This window comes from Anneissia japonica, unplaced genomic scaffold, assembly GCF_011630105.1.
Source record: "Anneissia japonica isolate Jap-2015-1 unplaced genomic scaffold, ASM1163010v1 scaffold287834_len5846547_cov211, whole genome shotgun sequence".
Classification (NCBI taxonomy): Eukaryota; Metazoa; Echinodermata; class Crinoidea; order Comatulida; family Comatulidae; genus Anneissia; species Anneissia japonica.
In genome coordinates this window covers 4852959-4879911 of record NW_022704992.1, presented here as the reverse complement: position 1 = coordinate 4879911, position 26953 = coordinate 4852959, and the positions used below count along the sequence as shown (strand labels likewise).

At 35.3% G+C, this 26953-nt stretch overlaps 3 protein-coding genes across 9 annotated transcripts; 1 reads left to right on the top strand and 2 right to left on the bottom strand.

Moving 5' to 3' along the window:
* The first annotated feature begins 214 nt into the window (after window positions 1–214).
* On the top strand, window positions 215–8027 carry LOC117104891 (CUE domain-containing protein 2-A-like). 7 transcript variants are annotated; one of them, XM_033245790.1, is made up of 9 exons: window positions 1176–1248; window positions 1824–1846; window positions 3097–3198; window positions 3749–3880; window positions 3972–4036; window positions 4663–4793; window positions 5936–6127; window positions 6786–6917; window positions 7010–8027. In XM_033245790.1, exons 3-9 carry the CDS (start codon window positions 3125–3127, stop codon window positions 7154–7156), a joined length of 873 nt encoding a protein of 290 aa, XP_033101681.1. In that variant the 5' UTR covers window positions 1176–1248; window positions 1824–1846; window positions 3097–3124; the 3' UTR covers window positions 7157–8027. The 7 variants fall into 7 exon arrangements, with proteins under 7 accessions (XP_033101679.1, XP_033101678.1, XP_033101676.1 ...); XM_033245788.1 differs by lacking the exons at window positions 1176–1248; window positions 1824–1846 and adding an exon at window positions 215–297 and having other exon boundaries at window positions 5963–6127; XM_033245787.1 differs by lacking the exons at window positions 1176–1248; window positions 1824–1846 and adding an exon at window positions 215–297 and having other exon boundaries at window positions 5960–6127.
* LOC117105003 (probable iron/ascorbate oxidoreductase DDB_G0283291) lies at window positions 7941–17585 on the bottom strand. Its single transcript, XM_033245982.1, has 7 exons — window positions 16483–17585; window positions 14040–14111; window positions 11348–11515; window positions 9853–9969; window positions 9395–9580; window positions 8881–8991; window positions 7941–8695 (listed from the first exon to the last, which is right to left on the bottom strand). Exons 1-7 carry the CDS (start codon window positions 16675–16677, stop codon window positions 8519–8521), a joined length of 1026 nt encoding a protein of 341 aa, XP_033101873.1. The 5' UTR covers window positions 16678–17585; the 3' UTR covers window positions 7941–8518.
* A 2259-nt stretch (window positions 17586–19844) lies between these two features.
* On the bottom strand, window positions 19845–25234 carry LOC117104956. The gene is made up of 5 exons (XM_033245920.1): window positions 24964–25234; window positions 22125–22292; window positions 21519–21659; window positions 21097–21243; window positions 19845–20780 (listed from the first exon to the last, which is right to left on the bottom strand). Exons 1-5 carry the CDS (start codon window positions 25049–25051, stop codon window positions 20635–20637), a joined length of 690 nt encoding a protein of 229 aa, XP_033101811.1. The 5' UTR covers window positions 25052–25234; the 3' UTR covers window positions 19845–20634.
* Window positions 25235–26953: the final 1719 nt, after the last annotated feature.

The window sequence follows — 26953 nt, the reverse complement described above, 5'->3', positions numbered from 1 at the left end:
TATATATGTATTATATATATGTATCTTGCATAGGAACGTTGACGCCTGCAAGGCTCTGGTTTTTCTTTTTGGTCGTAAGAAGTAAAAATGCTTGTTATTATTATATTCAGTCCAGCCAATAGCTGGCTTTTCAAAGATGCCCTCTGAGAACATCTAAAAATAAAAAAAATATGGTCAGCAAGTTTGAATGCGTCAAGGGCCCCGTCTCGCTGGCTGTATGTGTTTCGTGATGGGAATGTCATATTCATCATTTTTAAAGCAGGGGTCTCAAGCCCAGGCAGTGAATTTGGGAGTTTGGTAAGTACTACTGTAGAAAGATTTATACCTTGTATCACCATTTAATCAGAAATAATAATTTCTGCATAGCCATAATATGGACCCAACCTTTCCATAGGAAATATGGAAAGTTATGTAGGACTTGAGATGGTAGCAGGTCAAACGGCAATAACCAAAACTGCAATAAACTAAAACGTCAATAGACCTAAATGGCAATGACAAATACCAAAATGGCATAGGCAACAGACCAAAACGGTAAAGGAGCAAAATCAATGCCAAGAGTAGCACCGCTGTGTGCGGGTCACAGTTTATAATTAACGGAATTGTCTTGAAATTGGCCCGATCGTCCGTAGGCAAATCGAGTATTGCCAGGGCTCTTTCTCTTTCTTTTAATGTTTAATGTAGTTATATTGTTATTAGGCCTGTTATTATAATTTTTATTATTAATGTTTTTTACATTACTATTGTTTTAGCCTCGTTTGTCTGTATTTTAAAGTTTTATATATTCATTTGGTTTATTGCCGTTTATTGCTTTAGAAAACAGCGAGACCCCTGTATATAAAGTAAACAATGTAGACTGAGTTGATAAGCAAGCAAGCTAATTAATGCATGTATTTAATAAGACGATAGGGGGAAAGTCATACCTTGAATGAAGACAGCACGCGTGTCTGATATTAAGATTTTTTTAGGTGCCGTCTTCACAGAATTAAAATACAATCATAAATACTAGTACAGTATATAGATATACTAAAATAAAAATGTTGACGTCGTTTGAATTGACAACCCCCCCCTGTTCTCGGATCCCCCCCCCCCCCCCCCCAAAAAAAAAAAAAAAAAAATCATCCCTCTTCCTTATTCCGGGGAATTCCACTGTGGCCCTGGAATTTTGCGCTGTCACTTGTACTTTGCCCTTTTTGGCGTTCCATACCAACCCTCATCTGATCTGATACCAAAACAAACTTTGGCGGTACATTTTGTAGCAAAGATACTAGAAATACAAGATAGAGTTCTCCACACAAAAAAAGTGTTCCACCGTGTTCCACCGAAATGCATGGTGGGAATACGAAAAATGGGACGCCCCCTACAGCTGGATCTAAAAAAAATTCGGCCAAACTTTCGTCACCAAGTCGTCGCGTATTTTATTATCTATTCTCAACAAAGATACAGATATAAAAACAAACTGGAATAGACACCCAGACAGTGACATCGGTGAATACATAACCTCCTTGGTGGCGGTGGAAATCGTTGCTATTATCCAAATAATACACAAAACAATTAAAGCATAATCATGAATCAGTAAAGAATAAAACAACAATACAGCGCAGAATCGCATGGCAGGACGCACTCTTAGTGAAAAAGTTTTCCTCCATTAGTGGAAAAGGAAGGGCGCCTTTTGCGTCTGGATATACTTGAAGGGCGCCCTGTACGTTGGGCACGAAGTATAGGAAACTTGCATGGTTAAAAAGAAGGGCGCCGCCTACGTTGGGCACGACTTCCGCCTCATTTTTACAATGCGAGAACTCTATCTTGTATTTCTAATATCTTTGTTTTGTAGTAAGTAGGCTAGGTGGTGAGTTGTTTTGGAGTGTTAGTTCTTATAATTCATGCAATGCAGTATTTAGAATACACATCAAAGTATATTGTTAACCGATGACTTTCGGAATACATAGCCTAGGCCTAGCAGTGTAATGGTATGATTATAACCTCCTTGTTATAACTAAGCTAGGGCCTATCTAGGCTAGTCAGTCACTCACTCACAACAGCAGCAGTAGCTCATGATCAAGGCTAGGCCTAGGCCTCAGCTTAGGCTGCTACTACTCTAGGCACAACTGCCTCAATTGTGCACAGAAAGTCTTGCCCAGTTTGAAATGCACGGACAATTTGCTGTTAGGAAAAACCTTGTTCCCATTTTAATCGATTTACACACTAGGCCTAGCCTAGGGGCCTAGGCCTAGTTACATGATACAATACTATAGGCAGTTAGGCCTATTATGCCGGTGACGGTGATATTTTGCCGGTCTATTTCTCTGATTGGCTAATGTAAATTATGATGTCATAAAACTTTCGGTAGGGAGTTTTATGTTTTGCAATTGCCGTCAGAGAATCACACGCACTATTTAACCGTTCATACTGCCAGTAAAAAGCTCATTTCCACTAATTTGATGGTTCAAATCACAAATACTCTAGTGATCAAAGTTTACAAAGATTTGTTAGGGCCCTCGGATCAAGAGCAGTTCTAGGCCAACAACTGTACTTTGGACTATTCTATTTAAATAATAGGGGTGTCTGTTATGTGTGTAGCACACACATGACACCCCTAGCTAGCTTGTCGAGGTGTCTCTGAGCTAAAAAACTGTCGAAAGTATCACCATGTTGGTATTCTTTCACAATCCTCCTTCGCGGAGCCAGTCGCTCGAGAAAGTTTGATGACCTCATAATTTACATTAGCCAATCAGAAAAATAGACTGCCAAAATATCAATGTTGGCACATTTGCCGGCAACGGCATAATATACACTACCTACTTTTTAATATGTTGATGAGTGTCTGTAGAGCCTTCGCTCCAATTATTATATCCAATTATTGTTCACGGTTTGGGTGTTGCATCCAAATTCAACTTAATTAACCAAGGCTGTCTAAACCCTGGCCTCTTGAAGCATGGCTTTGTGACGTCACCACAGGAGTTTTTTGACATGCCAGCCGCAAGACCGACTGGCTGGCACCACATGTCAAGGTGCCAGGGAGGGGTGTTGCATTACGTGTTTCATATTTTCGAAGCTCTTAATATCCTGTCTCTTGTTTTTTTCTCATTAATTTTTAAGGTGCTTTGGGAGATGCAGTACAGCAGAAATGGCAAGTGGAAATTTTGTTGAAGACAAGTTGATACTTTTCAGCAAAAAACATTCATTATACAACTCTCTGAGGTAAAACCATGTGGAAACCTTTACTCCTTTAATCGGCATTCCCCTTGGGGACATCAATTTTCACCGTTCTGGGTGGGTTGTGATCATAATTTTTTTGATCTTTTTAGTGGGAGACAGGAAAATAGATTACAGCGCCACCAGCTTGAAGCTCAGTTGGGTCTAGCCATTGGTTTAAAGTCAGTACATAGCTAGACATTTTAGACTCCCTTACAGTTTTAGGCCAAAAATTAACAAAATAGTTTTTTTGTTTGGACATTTTTCATAGCCAATAGTATGTTTATACTTCACGACCTGCCTGTGCGTGATCGTGTGTATCAGATACACAGATAATTTCACGACCGACGATCTCAATTTTTTCCATTTAAGGCCAACACAAATATTTTTTTTTTTGCCTAATAAGACCAAAACATATTTCATGATTTTTTAGGTGTTACATTACATCCTTCATATGGCTTCCAGCTGTAAAGGTTACTTTTTAATACTTTCATTATTTTTGCCAAAATTCATAGTATTGTTATGGAAAATTAAAAATAAAACTCAACTTATTTAGTTCTGTAGATGAGATTGTTTTGGACTATGTATCATCCATTCTGGAGGACATTGGAAGTGAGGATGAATTTGCTGTGGAAGAATTTATCGAGATGATGGATGCTTACATTCCAGGGTTTATGAAAGTTGAAAGGTAAGTAGTGCACCTCACCTATTTTTCATTGCCTTTTTTCTCGTTCCTTTCTTGACTTTATTTGTAATATTTATTTCATTTATTATTTTAGAGATGAAGTTTGCCAATGGATATTTCAAGTTGCTGAACAGTTTAAGTCACATGGATCAAAAAAAGGTGATTAGTTTAAATATGATAATGCAGTAATCGAATACTATAACACTATAAAATACAAGACAACAATTAACAGATATAATATTAAATATGAATATAAAAATATATTACACACGGAATTAACAAGGTTGAACAATAAAGTGAGGTCAGGAGAGGAATATGGCAAGGAATGTAATACAGTAGATAGGCTTGATCATGAGATTATCTACTGAAGTGTTCGTTAAAGGCTCTTATTGCACATGGTAAAAATGAGTATGACGGTTGGTACATTTTAAAGTTGGAATTATTCTGCCAGATTTACTAATTGTTATGAACTTATTAAGTGGGTGAGTTTGGTCATTCGCTATGTCCTTAATCAGGGCCAACATTTACTATGCTGAATAACTACTGTTGGTGGCATTTCAAAAGGCCTACCTTGATTAAGTAAGAAGTGAGTACCCTGAGAAAAAATACCAAAATTTAGCAGAAGTTTAAGCATTCAAAAGGAAATATATGGTGGGCTGTAGAGTATTCTCTTTGGTGCCACAACTGCTTGGCATCAGTTACATATTCCTACATAGTGAAATTGTCTAATTGTTTACTGCCTAAAATTAAGCTTAACCAGATTGACTGTTGCATTTTTATTACAGAAGACACATCTACAGTGCCATCTGATGCCTGTGCGCTGTTCACAAGGTGTGCAGATCCAGGAGGTCCAACTGACATGTCAAGTTCAAAGGTTGGTGATTCAGAGATTAGTTCTGAAGCAGCAGGTGGAAAGGTATGTTTTAAGACAGTGCAAGCAGTATTCTTGATTTCTTAACCATTTAACCCTTTGAATCCCGATGTAACTTGTCCACACAGCAATAGCAGTAATTAAAAGAATATTATATGGCGCCTATCACCTAGTATGCCTTTTAAGGCATACTAGGCATGTATCTTAATTGAAATCACTGGATTTGAACTCGTCACTGAGGACCAGTTAGGTTATCAGCTTATCAGGCAAAAGAAATCTCTCGGCGTTTCAAAGTATGAATTTATGGGAAAAATACCGTAGCCATGATTTTCAAGCAGTGCAGTACAATATCAGGTCTGCTGCCCTTTATCGGGGGTTGTCAGATTTAAGAAAGAAAGGTAGGGGAGGGGGTCAGAAAAAACATTCATTTTGACCATGGTGACGTCATCAAAGTGAAAAATGAATGACAGCTGAGACAATTTCCTTTCACAATGTGTGACATACTTCAAGTTGGGAGACGATCGATCAAGGATAAGCAAGATACTCTCAAATGAGTATTTAAAAAATGACATCGTAGATAAAAATTGAGGTTAATTCAGATGGCAAAATGACGTCACAATGTACGATCAGCCATAATGATCTATAAAATCATACCTACAACTCGTGCTTTCAGAATGTGTAATAAAAATTTGGGGTCATAGTTCATCCTAAGGAGCTATAACTGATTAAAAACGTGCTGCGCGAGTAAAAATGTGCGTGCAGAGCAGAGAATGCGTGCAATTTTGAAATGCTCAAAATGGCCCGAAACATGCTCTAATTTAGTCAAAAGGTGATTTGAGTTTTTTTAAATTTTGACACATGCGTCCGGGCGCGGAAAATTAAGATACATGACATTCAACCTTGACCTGAAGTTTATTCCCACTGAATATGATTTAGAAATGAAAATTGGTTAGGATGATATAATCGATAATGTAAAACATGCAAAATTGTGCATAGAGGACATCATGCATGACTGATCACATTGAAAAGCTTATTCTGTATATTCAGGCCAAGGCAAATGATCGCGGTAATTTTTATGTTCATAGCATAATTATATATCAACCTTTCAAGGTTCAAAAAGTTACTAGTAATCCATTAGATTTTCAAGTTATAAGCCAAGTTTTATGCTTTCTTGGATTTAATGAAAGGTTATATCAAATGTTTTGAACCAGCAGTCGTCTATTGAGACCAGTGTGTGCTTGTTGTTAGAAATGTTTCCAGCTTCCTGTCAAGTTGAGGTAAGAAGCTGTTTGTCAGTGACAGAAGGTGACATAGAGCAGGCAGCGCAGCTCATTTTGGATAGACAAGAGTCAGGAGAATCAGAACTGAAAAGACAACAGGTAAATTGAATTAAAGTCAGGCTCCGGAGGAAAATAATTTTTTGATATGTTGCAGAACTGATTTTTCTAAGACAGAAAAAAGTGAATGAGATACAGATTTTTTAATATTTAAAAACTGGGGGAATAAGGTGTAAAAATGGGCAGTCACGCCCCTTTTCCCCCAGTTTTTAAATATTAAAAAGTCTGTATCTCATTCACCGTTCCCCAGTTTTTCGTCAAACAACTTTTTTCTGTCTTAGAAAAATCAGTTCTACAACATATCAAAAATTTGTTTTCCTCCGGAGCCTGACTTTAATTGAAATGTAGACTTCCTTGACAAAAGGAAACGTGTAATCTGTTAGTGACTGTAAAATGTATAAAAGTAATAATGTCCATTCCACTTCAATATTTGTCATGCCTGTTGTTACATCATAGAAGTGAGCCCCTGCAGTCTGGTAGTAGTAATAATAAGTGTGCCTGCTGTAATAGTACTGGTAAATAGTAGTGCACCTGCTGTATTATGATTGGTAAAAAAATTCTAAAAATTTTCTACGTCAAGAAATTCATTATGTGTTAACTCTGTGTAAGTCATAACTCCTACTTGTGTCTACATGTGCACTGACGTTAAGCATGTAAGGTCCATTATCGTCGTCATAACCAGATATGTATTTTTTCATAGATGAGAACGTCAGTAACTAGAAGAAACTCAGAAAAAGATGACAGCCAACTAAAGGAGGGTATCTTACAAAAGTATTCTTACATAGACACAACCGAGGATGTCAAGGAACACCGACCATTAGCACCTAAGGAGGTAGGCAATGGTTTCGCTTTTACTGTGCATATTGTCAGCATTTAAAAGCCAATTTCCTTCATTAATAATAATAATGTTTGTTGATTTGGTAGGATAACAAGAAACGAGTACGTTATATTGGAAACCAAGTGGTGTCCACAAGAGGTGAGAGATATGTTGATATGCGACCTCGAGAGTCTGAAGAGATGAAGAAAACGTACATAAATTTGAAGCCAGCCAGGCAGTACCGGTTCCACTAATAGATTCATTTTAACCTGCAAAGCTTTGCATGTATTGAGGAGATTTTGTTCGCACTAGTGTGACCGTTGGACAGGTTAACACTTTGCATAAGCAGGTGTCTATACATTCTACATCATGCAATTGAAACACTCCCATATATATGAAACTGTTTGTGTGGTCCTTGTTTTCAAGATTTTTTTCATTCTTGAAAGTCTTCGAATTATGTAAAATAGAATCTGACATGGTGATCAAGCAATAGTTGAGTGAGATCTTTACAACTCACTGAGAAGCGAACATTCATGCTATCATAGTTTGGTATCATTTGTATGGTATCAGTGGAAATCTACAGGGCCAGTGCAGTCAGACTGTTGTTATAATCTACTGAGTGCTTTAAATGTGTGTTTATACAAGAAAACGAGAGCAAGGATTTAAAACTCAAAATTAGTTAAATTTCCCCCATAAGAAGCAATAATATTTATTTTTACATATTGTTTTACTGTATTCATATGATCTACTCATCAATTACTTAAACAAAATAAAAGATTAGGTATCGATATACTGTACTGCTAGTTCCGATGAGGTTTATTAATTAGCATCTTCTTTATTTTATTATTTGTCTTTTTTTTTTTGCAGTACAGTACATTATAGGTTTATAATTGCATTAATTTGGTAACTGCATACAAGATGTTTCAAACATTTGTGAGATCTCGCGATGAAATGAGACCAGGGAACAGTGAATGAGACATATTGTTGGTGAGATCATATTGAGATACAATAATCACAGAAATACGCCAAAAGACGAAATTCTTTCTAAAGTTACATTTTAATGTTTTTAAATAATTTTGATACATTTTAAGCTTATTTTTACTATTAAAGTGTTTCCTGTGTATATATACTCTGTACTTTAGTATATTTTGCCTTTAAGCTGATTTTCTCAAAACCAGGTTTTCATACATCAATTTTAGATTTCATAAAATAAGATTGCTCACCAAGTTCTCAAAGACCACTCACATCATGAGCCTGTGTCATATAAATTAAATTTTTCTTTATACTGGGTAACCTGTTCACCTGCATGGAAGGGGCTACTCTGACTAGAAGCTCGCAGAATAAAAATTCCTGGTAGGGTTCATGGGTAGAGATATGGCTTAGTATAGCCAAAAATTGTGCTTCTACACCACATTAGGGATTGACAATCATAATGCCACAGGGCCCAGTTATGTATTTTAACCACTCTGTGTATGCAGTATTTGATAAAGGTTAAACTGTACAGAACACCAATCTGCTCAAAATTGTTCATTGTGTAAAGAGAGGATCCAAAACCTGACAGACTTCAGCCCACAACTTATAAATTACATTAGGATAGTACTGTACAGTATACTGTATTAGTATGTGACACTAAACCTATAGTTAAGATATTCCAGGCTTCCTACTGGAGGATACTTGTTACTCCCATCGATACACACAATCTGCTCCTCACTATCCGGATGGCCAAAGAAAGCCATGGACTGACGGATCTGATTGGGTTTTTCCGTATCAAATGGCATAAGAACTCTGTGTTTCTGGATTTAAAGAAAAAAACAAACATTTTATTATCAACATATCAAAACAGACTGGCTAATAAAAGTGGTATCGTCAATATGTAACTGACACACTTTATTCAATATATACATACAAGGCCCAAGGGCCAACATGTCGCACATACATAGGCCTATAATAAAAAAAAAGAAGTGAACATTTAACTTGCTGTAGAGACTAATTTATCTGCAGTCCACCTCTGCATCAAGTCACCAACATTAACAATGACCGCATTCTCTATAGGCGAGGCAGCAACAAAGTCTCCATTAAGGTTCTTTACCTGTAAGAGATTAAAGCTGGTCACATGTATTGTTTGGCATGGCCTTTTAACTAGCTTTTTCTGGCTTCACCTTGGTTGGAAGCATTCATTTCATTCATTCCAATTTATTAATTTTATTTTGCTCTGCACGGTGATAACAATCGGCACTGACTACTGATACAAATGATTATCAATTCTCCCATAATTAAACATAAGGTATACCTTATTTCAAACTCTAAAACCACTAGATACTGCCCTTAAAGATTTCAAAATGTTCCCAATTTTTATAGAATTCAGAACATTGGGAAAGTGTTAGTCGCGTCTCGACCTTGGAGAAAAAATAGGTGGTGAATTTGCGTTCTTGGCTCGATTCTTCCTTGGAAAAATGTGTATCTTTGAATAATGGAACAGGTTGATAACTTACCTCCAGGCCCCCTTGTGAATCCTGGAAGAGCAAGGTGATTCCACCATAATCTGAATGTTCTCCACATCGCACCTGTCCTGCTTTAGTGGGGAAATCGCTTGGTGGTGGGTAGAAAAGGGAGCGTAGAGCTGATACATTCCCTTCTTTGCCTATCAATTTATGTGCATTGACAAGCATCATGGGGTCCTATCAAAAGTAGTAAACAAGTAAAATATTCTACAAAATTGTGATATTAAGGCAAGATTTTTCATACATTGTTTAGCGAACCTACCGCCCCTCAATAATGATTTAGCACAACCTGCGCTAATAAAAAAAACAAATTTCAGAAAAAAATAAACGTTGCTACACTGTTTACATTCACCAATAACATTTTATTTTTTTTCTGCCCTACCTAAAAATTTAACTTATTGGATCTTCAATACAGTTTTAGAATACAGTATATAAATTGATAATTGTACCTGAAGTTGAAGTCCTCTTGCTAAAACTTCCAGTATCCGTTGATGTAACTGCACAGCATAAGTGAATACAGAATGAAGAGACCCTAAAAACTCTTCTGATATGCCGTGTTCTTGTGCCTAACAAATGCCATCAAACCAAATGTTCAAATATGACCTGCTATAATAAAAATTATTACTTCAAAATTTTCACTTATTAAAGTGAAATTTGATATAAATTTTAAAGTGAAGTAAAAAATAACCATAATAATCAGAATCTGCTCATTAATACATAAGGGCCAAACTAAATGATATATATTATGGGGTGTACTTTTAAACATAGTATATTAGGCTCCTTCGTAAAACAAAAAATATTTGTTTCAAAAAAGGATTTTGGGTCTGTCTGGTTTGAGCCTAATCAAGGATCCATAAACACCCACTAAATTTACACTCACTGGGTAGTATTGTTTTATTTTATTTATTTATATAAAATAGAAAATTTTAATTTCAGGGAAATATTAATATGATACAGTACTTAATCAAAACAACTTATTGAAATTGTAAATAAAATTATATATTACTGTAAGAATTTGTAAAGATTATCAAGGATCCATAGTGTGCTGTGTATTCATAAATGATGTTTAAGAGCCATAAATGTGGCAATGATTTTTGCTTGGATTTATTTTGTGTTGTTTTGAACTCTAACACCACTTAGATGACTGCATTAGTATTTACTGTATGTGTATACCAACTGCACCACAGAAACTTAAATTTTCACCACTCCCAAATAATCGCTCGCCTACTGTAAACAAAAATAGGTTTTTCAAATTTTAAAATAACAAGCCCTGGTTAGTAATAATATCCAAGGCCTTTAGTTGTCATATGACAGCATGCAAACATTTACACTCGCAGGGCAGTATTTCATTTCATCTAAAAGCAACATGGACACATCCTACAAGAGAAACCAACATCACTCTACTTAAAGATTGTTCAGGGATTACTGAGGGACCCCAGGATAATGTAGCTGGCAGAGTCCCAAAAGCGGGGATATTGGAGCCTCCAGTGGCACCCAGAAGGGTCCAGGGGTACGGCCCATTGCGGGAGTTTGGGGGAGAAGGTTGAAAAGGTGGAGTTGAATAGCTTACAGTAGTGGTTATGATGCTTGCCTTTTAATATCAGGGTCCTTATAGTAGTTCCATTCCTGTGAAGCAAGACTTTTTTCCTTGGACTAAAAACAACTCCACTCCCTACAGCCTCATAAAGAGACTTGGCTGATGAGAGCAACATGTTATTTCATTTATTTAAGAGGGCCCCAGAATATTAGCCAACCTTCTAGGATATATACGCTGGAAGGCTCACCCTTTATAAGTATGGTTGTAAAAAAAAAGGTTTGATGTTTCATGTAGTTAGGTTCATAATTTAAATGATTACAGACATAATAAAGAAAAAAGTTGCTACACTGTTTACATTCACCAATAACATTTTATTTTTTTTCTGCCCTACCTAAAAATTTAACTTATTGGATCTTCAATACAGTTTTAGAATACAGTATATAAATTGATAATTGTACCTGAAGTTGAAGTCCTCTTGCTAAAACTTCCAGTATCCGTTGATGTAACTGCACAGCATAAGTGAATACAGAATGAAGAGACCCTAAAAACTCTTCTGATATGCCGTGTTCTTGTGCCTAACAAATGCCATCAAACCAAATGTTTAAATATGACCTGCTATAATAAAAATTATTACTTCAAATTTTCACTTATTAAAGTGAAATTTGATATAAATTTTAAAGTGAAGTAAAAAATAACCATAATAATCAAAATCTGCTCATTAATACATAAGGGCCAAACTAAATGATATATATTATGTGGTGTACTTTTAAACATAATAGTATATTAGGCTCCTTCGTAAAACAACAAATATTTGTTTCAAAAAAGGATTTTGGGTCTGTCTGGCCTAATCAAGGATCCATAAACACCCACTAAATTTACACTCACTGGGTAGTATTATTAGTATTATTTCATTTTATTTATTTATATAAAATAGAAAATTTAAATTTCAGGGAAAAATTAACATGATACAGTACTTGATCAAAACAACTTATTAAAATTGTAAATAAAATTACATATTAATTACTGTAAGAATTTGTAAAGATTATCAAGGATCCATAGTGTGCTCTGTATTCGGCTGTAGCTGCAGTAGGCAACACATACGATCATGCTAATTACTGTATATGAAACCATTGAAATAGCTTTTTAAGACTTTAACTTGTTTTTAATATAGACATTTCGTTCTTTTTCGTTTTAATATGTTCTTGCTCATTAGTAATTTAGTTTTTTCCTTTATTCCATGATGGTAGCTACGTAGAAATTATTAAATATATAATTACAAAATTATTGTACTGTGGGGGATAGCCAAATAACATTGGGAGTTGCAGTGATGATATCACGATTGACTTATTTATAATATTTATTAATTAAACTATTAACCATTTACAGGATTATATCAAGATGGCTACAACTGAATTAAATCAGTTTCTGGAAGATATTGATGAGAAAGTCCTAGAGTGTGCCATATGCTTTAAGAGACTAAACAATCCAAAATCCCTCAACTGCCTCCATAGTTTTTGTTTAGTCTGCCTTGAGGACTGGGTCAAGCAAAATGGTAAGCTGACTTGTCCAATTTGCACAAAATCATATCCAATTCCAGAAGGCGGACTTCAGAAGCTTCCACCAAATACCTTTCTGAACAACGTATTAGAAACTTTTGAACAATATGCTAAACTGGGAGATCAGATCATGAAATGTGTTTGTGGAAAAAGAGCAGAAAACTACTGCCAGGATTGTAAACATTACTTGTGCTCTTCTTGTAGTGACCATCATAAATTACTATGCCTATGTCTGCAAATCACAAGCTACATACAGTGGAGGAAGTGCGCTCAATGACGCCTCAGGACTTTGCCTTGTTAAATCCTCCACTGTGTTCACTTCACTCTAAACCTTTGGAATTGTACTGCCAAGATTGTAAAACTCCAATATGCATTTATTGCACATTAATAGAACACAAGGGATGGGAGGGGAAACACAAACCAATCAGCATATCAAATGCATTTGAAACATTTAGAAAAACTTCAGTAACATTGGAGGAAGCTGCCAATCAATTCAAAAACAAATTACAAGATGGCCTAGAAGGAGTTATTTGCAATGCTACAAAATTGGAACAATGTAGAGAAATGAGTTTGAACGATATTGACAATTTTGTGAAAGAAATAATAAAAGAAATCAAGAATAAAGGAGATGAAATGAAAGATAAAGTAGAAACTATCTACAAAAATAAAAAGCAGGTAAATGATGAACAAATATATGAATTGAAAACAGTAATATTGGATGTAAATACAAAATTGAGTTTTCTTAATCAGTTATTGAAGAGTGATGAAGCAACAGCAATGCAATCTAGTGAAATGTTAATTACAGCACTGAAGGAAAGAATCAAGAAAATTCCCAAAACAGAGCCAAGAGATAATGGGAAAATTTTCTTCTTGGAAAACAAACATCATATTGCTTCATTGCAGCAATTTGACATTGGAAGTCTGTCCCAAGGCCAAGTAAATTTTGCCAAAGTAGTCAAAACAGATGATACAAATAAAAGTCAACTAAAAGCAACATGGACACATCCTACAAGAGAAACCAACATCACTCTACTTAAAGATTGTTCAGGGATTACTGAGGGACCTCAGGATAATGTAGCTGGCAGAGTCCCAAAAGCGGGGATATTGGAGCCTCCAGTGGCACCCAGAAGGGTCCAGGGGTACGGCCCATTGCGGGAGTTTGGGGGAGAAGGTTGAAAAGGTGGAGTTGAATAGCTTACAGTAGTGGTTATGATGCTTGCCTTTTAATATCAGGGTCCTTATAGTAGTTCCATTCCTGTGAAGCAAGACTTTTTTCCTTGGACTAAAAACAACTCCACTCCCTACAGCCTCATAAAGAGACTTGGCTGATGAGAGCAACATGTTATTTCATTTATTTAAGAGGGCCCCAGAATATTAGCCAACCTTCTAGGATATATACGCTGGAACTGTCTCTTATACACATCTAAAGTGTTAGTCGCGTCTCGACCTTGGAGAAAAAATAGGTGGTGAATTTGCGTTCTTGGCTCGATTCTTCCTTGGAAAAATGTGTATCTTTGAATAATGGAACAGGTTGATAACTTACCTCCAGGCCCCCTTGTGAATCCTGGAAGAGCAAGGTGATTCCACCATAATCTGAATGTTCTCCACATCGCACCTGTCCTGAGTCCATGTTAAAATCAAAATGTAATTGCAAAATTCAATGTCTAATTTATTAAAACGTAGGCGTAAATTTCTCAAAATGTAGATATAGTTTTTCAAAATGAAGTTCTGATTTTTCAAAACGTAGTTCAAATTTTTCCAAATGTAGTTCTAATTTCTTTAAAATGTAATTCAAATTCAAAACGTAGGTCTGACTTGATCAAATGCTCTCTCCAAATTATATTTCAAAACGTAAATCAAAAACCAGCCTGGTTTGAAATGCATTTTACAACAACATTAGAAATAGACTTTTGCTGCGTATGGCACGTTTGACTTGCGAAATGTAAATCAAAACTAATCAGCCAAGCATGACGTGGGCCTTTCCATTAATGATGGGGGAATCATTTTTCGCTGCAGTCCAATGCCGTGAACAACGCTTCCCAGTGCGTCTGCTAATTTTTAATGGTCAGGCTACCGTGATCACGAGCCCTGCTTGGCATTATATGTTAGGCTTATGTGGGCTGGGATTTACAACAAGGTCTTGGACGAGGCCTCTATACTATAGTAGGAGGTCTAGGCCTCTATACTATAGTAAGAGGCCTGGTCCTAGTCTAGGCCTATAATATTTATTCTGTATAAGTAGTCATATGATTACAGGTTTACATTGTACCAAGATCGATATTAACGATCGCATTTATTTTTCATTGAAAATAAAAGAAAACTTTAAATAATTTAACTTAAGAAATTGGACTGCAGCGAAAAATGATTCCCCCATCATTAATGGAACAGGCCCATGTCACGCTTGGCTGACTAGTTTTGATTTTTAATACATTTTGTGTGTCTGTGCCATAAGCAGCAAAAGTCCATGTTCTAGTGTTGTTGTAAAATGCATTTCAAACCAGGCTGGGTTTTGATTTACGTTTTGGAATAGAATTTGGAGAGGGCGTTTGATGAAGTTAGACCTACGTTCTGAAATTGAATTAAGTTTTAAAGAAATTAGAACTACATTTTGGAAAATTTGAACTACGTTTTCAAAAATTAGAACTTCATTTTAGGAAACTAGATCTACATTTTGAGAAATTTACGCCTACGTTTTGATAAATCAGACATTGAATTTTGCAATTACATTTTGATTTTAACATGGACTTTTACTGCGTATGGCACCCCATACAGTGTGGCTTAAAATATTGCTTTTAGATCACAGTGTTGCCAATCAAAATAATGTTTTGGATATGCATCATATGGTTGAATACAGATCATTTTGGTCCCCCCACTTAGGTATCATTTCATTTCGGACTAAAATATAGAGCGCCAATGGAGTTGCGAAAATGCAAAATCTAATATGCCTATATCGTATCATAAGTTCGTCAATCAGTTTATCATACGTTTTTTTAAAATTTTCATTTTGTTATCTTTTCAATAATAACAACACATTTAAAAGCAAATAAAATGAATAAGGATGCCATAATGAAAACAGGAATATGATAAAAAGTTTTTTTATAAAAGATTTTTATAAATAATACTGTTATATAAAAACACAACAAAAATGAAAATAAAAAAAAAAACCCTATGGAAAACCGATAAATAATAAAATAATAATAATATTAATATTATTAAATAAATATTGGCATATATTTCATAAATTAGGTGTAATTGAGTAATCTATATTTCATGTACATGTAGAACCAAAAAAGTACATGAAAATGTAACAAAAAGGAGAGCATACACATACTATACATACCAAATTCCATTTATTTTCATTATGATATTGATTGAAATTTTGTTTTAGTATTTATTTTTTTCGCTTTTAAATGTTGTTATTAGTAGAAAGATAACAAAACGAAAAAAAAAATGATAAACCGATTGATGAACTAACAATATATTATATTTTGCATTTTTGCAACTCCATATATTTGTTTGAACGAATTCATTTCTCCTCAAAAAGCCTCCGCTATCGTTAAAGGAATATGTATTCACTGGCCGCCCTACATAGCTAGCCAGTACTCTTTGATGTAGTGCCTACCGAGTTTGCTAGTGTCGTCAAAGATAATAAAAAGCAGAAGATAGAGCAGCTTCCCAATGAAGTGGAACATCCGTTCCAAAGGCATTGTGGGTACACGGAGAGCAATTTTACCCCATCCGCGCGGCGGCGCAATATAGTAATAATAAAGACGCCGCTCTGGTTCGTTTGTTTCCTGTATTTCTCCACTTAATAAAAATTCAAATTTTACCCCATTCGCGGGAGGGCGGATGTTCCATCAATTTTAATGCAAATACGCGGAACAGCTCATTCTTCTGCTATTTAAGTTCATTGGTGTCTTATCGTTTGATCTTGCTGTGTTGTGACTACTTTTATTTTTCTTTCTCTATGATATAACTGAAAATTAGTCAGCAGTAGTGGGACTTGAGAACGTACTTACGATTTTAGAAGGTATACCGGTGTTGACGAGGTACACGAAACCTATTTTTGAAAATGCTTTATAAACCTCTGTGATAAGAAGTGGAAATTTTGCCTCGTCGGGTACATTGCGATCAAGTCTGTAGGCTGAAAAATCGACAACTGGGATTAATTCATTTGCCATGTAAACGGACGTATATTGGCCTACTACTGCATGAATGACTTGCTTGCAGCTTTCTGGTTTGGTCAAGTCAAAACACTTGTATTATTGAAGACTTCAAGCGGATAATCGCTCGATAAAACAATCCTTCTGACGCGACAACAAACCCGTGCTCCCTTTTGGTGTTTTTAGCTCCGCCCACAATATGGGCGGCAATTAAGGCCAAAATAAATGAACATTTTTATTTTTAAGTAATGTTTAACTTTCCGAATTTTATTCATGGTTCTTTTCGCATTTTTAATGTTTTTACAATTTTTTATTGTTTCAGTTTTTTTGCCAGTGGAAAAAGAATTTCCATTTTTACTTGTGTTTAATGGACAAATAAAGTTTTATTTAATTTTGAGTGAACGCGTAGACTATTCAGAATTAAATCCAAGTTTGAGAGTGCAGTGTATCACCACAGAGAAAATAGAACATATGTATCACAGACCCTATCTTTCAGTTTCACGCAGCCAGCAATAATGTACAGTGCGAGCTATTAAAGGCGTTTCCGACTGGAAGAACGATTTTCCCGAGGGGAACATGGGCGGAGCCGGCAGCCCAGAACTCCTAAACTGGGGCCCAGGGGACGGAAACCCTGTAAACTCTGACAATTTTGGAATTTAGAAAGGATTATTTAATTGATTTTTATATTCTGTAAAAATTACATTGAATACCGTAGTTCCTCCGCGACAAATTGTATTTTTCCGCCCTCTCACAGGGTGTGGATGAGGAAGTTTCCCTGGTCCCCCTCCCGCGACTGGTGCCCACTGTCTTTCACATAATAGCTTTGTAATTACTGTTAATATAAATTGATAAATTAATGTATGTTGTATAATCAAACAAATAATAAATACGATTTTGAACAAAACTTTGCGATCATGGAACGACACCTGTATTGAGTGTTGGTATGAGTCCAGGTGTGTCCAGTCGGACACACCTGGACTAATACCAACACTCAATACATGGCATATTAATTTTAATTATCAAATAACCTGATTTTTTATTGCCACCACCAATCCCTAATATCGTAGTATAAAAGGCGCATTTTTAGATTCCGCAACCCTTAAAGCCCCATTCCTGGCAAAAATTTTTTTAGAAAATTTTTTTTTTAGAAAATATGCATTTGCATTACTCCAATTATTATAAATCATGGAAAAATATTGGCATGAATTTTAGTTTCAAGCAAAAGAATAAAAAAAAAAGTGAAATACAGACTATTTCTCATAAAATATTACCATTTTCTCGACGAATTCATCGTTACTAGGCAAATTCAGAGGTTGTAGATCGCATTAACTGGAATACGGTACTCTCGCTTTTATGTATACTTTATACGGTCAATAAAGTGCGCCCTCTCTAAAGAGATTAGTTTTTGTACTTTGCATTTCACACAGTGCGGTCGTTCGGTTAGGCTGAGATATGTTTGTTTAAGTGTCAAAATCTCAGTCAGAATCAGTTTTTTAACAAATTTGAAATAATTCCTATGAAATATTATATTTCACAAGTGTCAATACTAGCAACGGAAAATATCATGTCGCCTGTTTTTATGTGTGATAACAGAACCTAAATCGAGGTAAGGCTAGGCCTAGCCTAGCAGCGTTGGATAGGCTAATGTTTTCGGCGCCTACGATATTTCTTCTCACGACCTATCGCAAAATCAAAATGAAAAATTCATCCGCATTTATTTTTTGTGTGGAACACAAAAAAATCAAATTTCAGTCTTATTTTAGATTTTTTTTCATTCTTAGGAATGTCTAAATTCAGTTAAACTAGCAATTCCGTATTATATTTATAAATCTTTATAACATTATACAAAAATTAGATTTTTCTTAAAAACTGAAATTTTGCCGGGAACGTTTTATTTTCTGAATAAGTAAAGCTACCCGGTATAATTATCTGAGTGGTATTTGACTCGTGAAAATCTTGCAGGTATTTTGAAACTTGTTTAGTTACTTTATATCCAGTCAACAAACTAAATATTATAATGTTATTGATTTTTTATCTTTTGTGTTGTATTAATTGTGCGTTCCTGAGTTCAGAAAGTGAGCGGAGACAAAAAAAAAAAAAAAAAAAAAAAAAGAAAGAAAAAAAAAACAAAAAACAAAGCAAAACGAAACAAAAACCGGGAACACAATTGATGCCGGGCCTGTATGTCAACAAGGGAGTTTTTCGAGTGATATAGGAAGGAAGAAAGGAATAATTGTCAGCCCAAAATATTTAGCCATGCTCATTTGCGTAACTGTGGTGAAAAAGACACTAAGTTATCACTTCATCATTATGAACCAATTTATGAAAATATCATGTCGGCCGTTTTTTTTAAATTTCTGATTACAGAACTGTTGATAGGCTAATGTTTCTGGCGCAAAATCAAACATAAAAAAATTCATCCGCGTTTATTTTTTGTGTGGAACACAAAAAAAAATTCAAATTTCAGTGTTATTTTACAATATCATATTGCACTGTATCGAGACGCGTTGTACCACTATGGACTTGCCGGCCGCATTAAATAAGGTAGTTTATCCCTATTGATGATTTTCTTTTAAAAAATATCTTTTCGGAGGTCCCATCTTATCAGTTGCTTCTAATCTGATTTGATTTTATAACGAAGTTCCAGTGACCAATTGTTTTGAAAAGCGTATATGAAAAATGTATGACGCATTAATAACGAGCGATCGCAGTTCGAATCGTGAGACATGATAAATACATAATAGTTCCGATATTAGGACTGTTAATGAGAAATCAATTAAATATCACAAAAAATATATATTCAACCTTGATCACCCCTGATAGTTTCAATGGCGTATTTACGCAATGAGGCCCTTGTTTGTGTTGTCATTTCCTTTGCACATCCTGTATCGAAAGTATTGCTTTTCTTTTCTCTCCTTACCTTCATCACAGACCCTATATTCGTATATAGGGTATGTGCCTTCATGAACGTCTGTCAGTAGAGATTAAAGCAGAAGGATTGTATAATAATCAATTACTGTACTTGTTGGGTGTTGATAACTCAGTTTCAGTTATGATTTTCTGTCGCAGAAATACTCATAACTAACTGTAGGTCTATATTATTTCTTAGGCCTACTTCTATGATGAGGCCATGTGTAATTTAATTGTTATTTTGTCTAAGTTGAATATATGAATATACGAATCTGTCAGTTTTTACTGTACTTTATTTAATTTATTCTCACCTCAACATATTTAATTAAAATACATAGGCCTAACAACAAGTGCTGAATGGGGAATTTTCCATTAAAGGTACACTGCCATCAAACATAAAATGTAGAAAATTTCAAAAATAGTTTTTGAATTGCTTATTTAATATAATCATATAGGCCCTAGGCCTAGTTATCAAAAGACAATAAACATTTTTAATGAACGATGCTGACTTTCTGTTAACTGGTAAGAAATTTATATTTTTTCGCTCTGGTTCTTTGTAAAACCACCGTAAAATACTTGAAAATGGAACTACCCCAATAAAACGATTAACATGTAAATAATATAATAGGAAGTATGCCTATTAAAAATACGTTATAAAAGATAGGTCTAATCATTATTGCTGATCCATTAGGAAATACAGGTAGCCAAAAAAGAAACATGAATCGTCAGGTTAATATACGAAACAAGATAATCTTTACAATACTGTTGCTGTATATAAACACATACCCCAAATATAAACATTAGATACATTAGTAAATAACAAACACAAAACCTTCTTATAACGTTTTCGAACGTTGTGCTTAGGTATATGTCACAAAATAATGTTCACACAACGTTGTAAACACGTTCAAACGTCGTGACGTTGTGGAATTAGTACGTACATATGGTTCCTCAAAATAACGTTTTTATCACCAAACTGTAACGTTATTATAACGTTCTTAGAACATAGTATTGTTAGCTGGGAAGTACAATAACCTATGGAAACTCCTTTGAATAATTTTTAATTTAAGCCGCGGTTGCGACCGTGCACTTCTTCGATTGTGAAGCCCTCTTTCGACATCTGCGGCCGCCAGCAAGCACTTCACGAGTTCTGGTGACTTCGCCATTGACACATTCACTATATGTAGACCATGTACCAAAAAAGCATTTTTCTGCAGAGATAATAATTTTGTTAAAATTGTGTTGCAATATAAATATTTATAGATACATGTGTATGTATGGGGCGTTTTACAACTTAGTGGGTCGTTTTGCCCAAATTTGGTACTAAACGGACGAAATGACCGACAAACTTTCAGTAACCTGCAGATAGTGTTCAGAAGTATACCGTATGTATTGTCGTCATTGTTAATGTTCTAATGTTATTGTTGATGATATTATTTATCATCATCTTCATTATCATCCTTGTTGTTGTTCTTTAGATTTGAATAATATCTCAATGGATGAGACAACATTATTACATAGGCCTACCTCTTCCTTTTACGTTGAGACATTTTCTTGTTTTGATCTCTGACTGTGCGCAGTCGGTGGGACTTCCTTCTATTAGAGCCAATTCTCGTGTTCGTTGATTAGTCGTCTTGTTACAATTACTCCATTCGCCATGAGTATACCTACAGGCTAAATAAAGAATAATTTTACATAGATAAGACGACAAATTAAAATCCTTTTCTGTTGTACCACACCGGAGCCCTGGACCCCACTGAGTGTGCTTTTTGTTGGCAAATGATCCCAACCCATTTTTTCGAGCGGACCTTTGCGCTCACATTTACACCAATATATTTAGCCTCAGTTTTTTCACAATAACATTCAGCAAATTAATGAGAGTTTAGTTTGTTCTACAAATTGACCTGTTCAAATAATGTTAGGAAGTTCAAGAGTACAAATAACAATACCAAATTTGCACGGTTTTTCAAGAACTCTCTCAGACCGGCATCCTTTCTCGGTCAATGTTTGGTCAATCAGAGTTTCTACGCGTGCTCGTAGATTACTTGTGTTGTTACACAATCCCCAGCTTCCTTTCGAATATTCGCATCCTTAACAACAAAAAAAAGAAGAAAAGTCAGAAACTAATTTAACCCTTTTAAAATATCACATATAAAAAAAATTCAGAATTTTGCATAAACCGATTAACATATTACTGTCATTTAAAAGAAATTTGATTGAAACTTTGAACGAGAACTATTATAATACAATAGTTTTTACAGTATAATATAGTCTTTTGATTTATCCTTCGAGTAATAAGAATGTAAGGATTTTTATAGGGTCTTATTCTTAACACCGAGTAAAGCCAAGGTAAAGCCTATTTTTCGAAAAGCGTTCTCAGCTAATGTGTTTACGCCTAACTCAATCCTCAATTTATCATTGTCATTGTCAGTTTCGTCGTCTTCATGGTCACCGTCATCATCATCGACATCATTATCATTATTATTAATATTTTATTATTATTGAATTTATTATTAGTAAAAAATGTGTTTCCTCGTCCAAGTAACACTTCATACCTAACTTCTTCTCCTTCCTCTTCATTTGTGCCCAAGAAACTTCTCTGCACTCTTTTTTTATCACCTTGTCCGGACATTGTTTGGCACTTCCTCTTCTATGGGTCAAAGTTCGTTGTTGCATTCCTGATTCATCACATTCTGACCACTCTCCAACCTTGTACTTGCAGGCTGAAACCCCAAAATTATACACTGTGAATTATAGAATCCTTACATTTTACCATAATATGAACAATTTACACCTGTGTAGGCCTACATTTTTATGTGGAAAATAATAGAGAATGAATAATAAATATTTCGATTTGATTTGGAGAGTTTATATGACAGTACTTTGTAGAATATGATCGGTTGTATATATAAAAAACGAATATTCAGGGCTTACAAAATCGAGTTGGAATATAAAGCATAATCGGTGAAATTTAAATATTGACGTAAGAGCAATTAACTGAAATCAAAACATATAGATGACAAGCAGTGTGCCAACTATAAACACGGTGATTCATGTTATAAACAGTTTATTTAACAACAAACACAATGTTTCACAATGCACAGGATTTCATGATTCGGCATTTCAGTTGAATGATCTTTGGCAATTTGCCTCTCACAGTAGGCCTACACGAGTGAAAATCTTGGCAGCAGTAGCGGATGAAAAGGGGAAATTTTCAACAGGCTCAATGTTCTTATCTTTTTGGCCGATTTCAGGCTCAAAATATTCTTATCTTGTTCTTATATTACACACTTTTCAAACATAGAAAATTATTATTGTACCAGTATGGACTGTACTGGAATGTACTGTATAGGTAAAAGTGGCCCTGGAAAACATGGCCCCTGAAAAAATGTCCCCAGAAAAAAAAGCCCGGTAAAAATGGCCTCAAATGACAGGTAGGTACACCTACTCTACTCTATTATAGAGGGTATTACCATGGAGATATAAAACACCTACTGCACATTAGGTACAGATATACTTTTTTTGTTTTTCTAGTTTTTTAAAATAAAATTAAAAGCTCATTTGACATTAAATTTACCTCAGCCTCAATGTGTTTTTCTTAATTTTTAAGCAATTTCAGCCTCGGTGAAAAGTGTAATTTCTCTCAATGAACAAAAAATTAAGGGGCGCTATATGGTGGTAGGGAGAAAGCGGTCTGGAACCTCCCGAAAAAAGTACTTTACTTTACGATGCCTGGAATTATCATTTTCCCTGAATACTGATGCCTGTTTATACCAACCAATGAGAATTAAATGATAAGGTTAAGCACCCAGGCCCATAGCCAGCCTGAGTTACATGGAATGGGGAGAATTTAAGAACTTAACAGAACTCACTTTGAGTACGGGTAAAGGAGGTGGTCCCCTAAGGAGCATAAGATTCAGGTAGCATTTTACAAGCAAGAATCTACAATCTTTTTGGTCTTTAAGGTAATTTCTGCCACATAAAATTTAAATTAGCAAAATTGTGGGAAATTTTGACTTTATACATTTATAACATTTCTGTAGGGGGATCTTCCGATCTATCCGACCAACCCCTCCCCCTCACCCCGGCACTTTTCAGAAAAAATTGCTCTTCACCGTAGAGGCTTTTAATAATATTACTACAAATTTTTTGGATAGACAGGTCAACTACATAAACGAACAGTTCAGTAGGTCTATGCATATCTATTTTCTCTATGGTCTATGCAATTCACGGAATTTGAGAAAAACGTATTGTTCCTATCGGGATTTGAACCCAAGACCTTCAAATTTCCGCTCGGAAACATATTAATAGACATTTTCTAAAAATAAATATAACCTGCGATTAAAGAATACAAATCACTCTAGGATATGCGTTTTATTAGACGTAATTCACATCTCCTCACGTGAATGTAATGTAATTCCTAGCTCATTATTTCAATGTCACTAAAAATGAAAAAAAAAACCAAAAACGACTGTTCATGTATTATTAAATAATTGAAACAAGTACATCCCTAAAAAGAACAAACATGTTATCTTGTGATGTCTATGCAATTGAGATTTATTATAAGGAGTAGTTAAGTCCCACACAGACCACAACACGCCTCTATTCCCAGACCAATTAACCTTGTAACGTAATATTATATTAGTCAAAGATCTAAATCCAAAAGGCAGATGCTGTAACGTGGTTTTGCAATATCTCAAATAGCCTATTGTTTGCAGCCGAAGCAAATTGCTAAAAAGCCTGCTATTTAGATTTTGCTACCCACTGGGTGCTACCCTCTGGTTCCACCTGGGATATTTTCCGATGGGGGTGGGGGGAGGGGGTTAGAACGCATTCATCGAACCCCACCCTCGGAAAATGACCACATTTTTAAGATGGTCGAGAATGTAGCCTACTAATTATAAAATTTGTTATTTTCTGTAATAGGCCTAAACATATTTACAAAATGGTTAATAGTAGGCCTATGTTCACTATAAAATCTTTGAGATCTGCGACGATTTCACGCAAATTGGACGTGCTGGTTGGTGGCAGCTGGCCTAGCCCTAAACCTTCAAACAATACAGAAGTTGCAATCCAAACGGCTCTGAACTTCGAACCCAGTTGGTCCATATTTACTTACATAACTAAGGGGCGTTTATTTGAGTATACATATCTATTTTACACACAAATAAACGAAATAAACGCCTCCCCCTAATAAACGCCCCGCCCCCATAAAAACATTCTCAACAATAAACGCCCCGGGCGTTTATTCCAATAAATACGGTATTCCAAATTTTGGAATTTCTATCCAAACAGGCTCCAAACAGTGTGTTTAGCCATTTTAGCAAAACTCTAATAATATATTCACATAGTTTTATAACGATTACGTATACTGTATCTCAAGTTTGCACAAACCTTTTCTACTTTTACGTCCCTTCTTATGAGCCGTGGCCAAAGAGATCAGTAAAATAAGAAGAACGGCCAAAATCAAAGTCTTGTTCATCTTGTGAATTCGGTTGCTTGTCAGTGGACAATGAGTGGACAGAATTAGTTACAGGAACTCTTCAGCTTCGTCTTATTACGTCACCGATGGTATATTCCATTTTTGTACATTTTTATTACCTATAGCAAAATGTCCTAAGCTCTACGTCCTATATAGCCTACAGTAGACTATGATTAGACTATATGTCTACTAAAAATGAAAAGCAGTGTGAATGACTTTAAGGTCAACTTTTGCGTCCTATGAATATTTTAGAAATTAAAACAATATCAATTATATTGGCCTCTCTTAAATAGCGCGTGTGGAAACAAGAGTTGGAATCGTCACGCTTTTGGAAAAAAATTAACCACCCTTATCACCACGTATGTAAACGATTTAATTAACTTGATTATTAGGCCCTAAGCAAAGAACACTTGATTTTTGTTCTTTGTAAACACTGAATACCAGCAAATAAGAGTCAATAAAATGGTCATTAACAATACTCATAATTTAATGTTCAAGGAGAAGAGTTACAAATTCATCATGTATGAACGCTTAATGTCACCAGCTCATTAATGTTTGTTTACAAAAATACTTTCGCAGAACTTTAGCAAGTGCTTTATTCGTTGTTTACAAAGCCACGAGTGTATAGGAGTTTTAACTCGAACTCAGTTAACTGTGCAAATGTGTCGAAACATCGCCCACCTCGACCGGATATGTGTATGAGAACTACGATGCTACCACGTCAGCATTTGGTATGCGTCCCGATTTTATTACCTTGATTTTCAATGGCTTGCACTTTTGTTGCCCATTAAAACGTACACCTATTTTGTATGGTACTGTACCTGTACACCCTGTTCACTAATAGTGGTAACAATCATTGTTTTTATGTGGCCAGCTGAGCATCAACAGCTTTTCTAAAATGTGTTGGCTTCTTCAAAACTCACAGATGAACTTTGCCCTGTTATATAGCCACTGAATTTTAGACCTTGAAATTTTTAGGCTAACATAAAAAATAAAATTAAAGAAATAAATAAATATTCTTTTTAACACTAAAGTTTAAATTTGGAGACTATTACCACTGTTTAGACATAGTCCCCATTTCTAATACGTAGGCCTATTGGAGCCTAAACCCGGAACCACCCCAATCTTACAGGTTTAAACTTAAAGGTTAAGTTGCCTTGAATGAAAAAGCGAACTGTATTTACAATTCTACTGCTACGCGGCTGCTACTACAATACTAAGAATATTTATTTGCAAATCGCTTTCGAAATAGCTGCACATATCTCACCACTACTTGGTTGGGTCAGGGAACAGTGAAATTATGAAGTTTGTTGTGGTGCGCCATTCTATAAAGTTTGTCTGAAGTTTGTTTTCGGACATGCTTTAGACCCGCATCATCAGCTTTGGCGTCCCATACTCGATTTTCTTTTTTCTTATTTATCTCCATACCTCTATGTTTATCTCTAAATTTTATCTTACTCGTTGGTGGCGTTGTCCAGAATGAGAAATGACTTGTGGCCATAGAGGAGGCATAGAGATATAATAAGATATGACAGCTCTTTATTTATCTATTGACACTTCACCTTTACTCTTTAGAACGGTGGCAAACACAACTCTTGTGGTGCGGTCTAACAACAGTAACAACTAAGATACAAAAGTAACAACCAATACAAAAACAAATCATATAAAGAAAAGCAAATTAACCAGGAATGCAAAAAAAAAAAGGAAAGCCAGTAGCTCTATGCTTGTGGCAAAGATAATAAATAGCAGGAGATAGAGCAGTTTCCCAATAAAATGGAACATCCGTTCAAAAGGCATTGTGGGTACACGGAGAGCAATTTTACTCCATCCGCGCGGCGGCGCTATATAGTAATAATAAAGGCGCCGCTCTGGTTTGTTTGTTTCCTGTAGTTTCTCCACTTA

Bases quoted from the DNA above. Each gene is read 5' to 3' on its own strand.
- LOC117104891 (XM_033245785.1), top strand. From the start codon at position 218: ATGTGTTTCGTGATGGGAATGTCATATTCATCATTTTTAAAGCAGGGG. The intron at 298-3,096 runs GTAAGTACTACT...TTAATTTTTAAG, and splicing joins GCAGTGAATTTGGGAGTTTG to GTGCTTTGGGAGATGCAGTA. The intron at 4,794-5,935 runs GTATGTTTTAAG...ATTTAATGAAAG, and splicing joins CTGAAGCAGCAGGTGGAAAG to GTTATATCAAATGTTTTGAA.
- LOC117105003 (XM_033245982.1), bottom strand. From the start codon at position 16,677: ATGGCAAATGAATTAATCCCAGTTGTCGATTTTTCAGCCTACAGACTT. The intron at 11,516-14,039 runs GTAAGTTATCAA...GGCATTTGTTAG, and splicing joins ATTCACAAGGGGGCCTGGAG to GCACAAGAACACGGCATATC. The intron at 8,696-8,880 runs GCAAGTTAAATG...CTTTAAATCCAG, and splicing joins CAGATAAATTAGTCTCTACA to AAACACAGAGTTCTTATGCC.
- LOC117104956 (XM_033245920.1), bottom strand. From the start codon at position 25,051: ATGAACAAGACTTTGATTTTGGCCGTTCTTCTTATTTTACTGATCTCT. The intron at 22,293-24,963 runs GTTTGTGCAAAC...TTGGGGTTTCAG, and splicing joins GGGACGTAAAAGTAGAAAAG to CCTGCAAGTACAAGGTTGGA. The intron at 20,781-21,096 runs GTAGGCCTATGT...TTATCTCTGCAG, and splicing joins TCTCAACGTAAAAGGAAGAG to AAAAATGCTTTTTTGGTACA.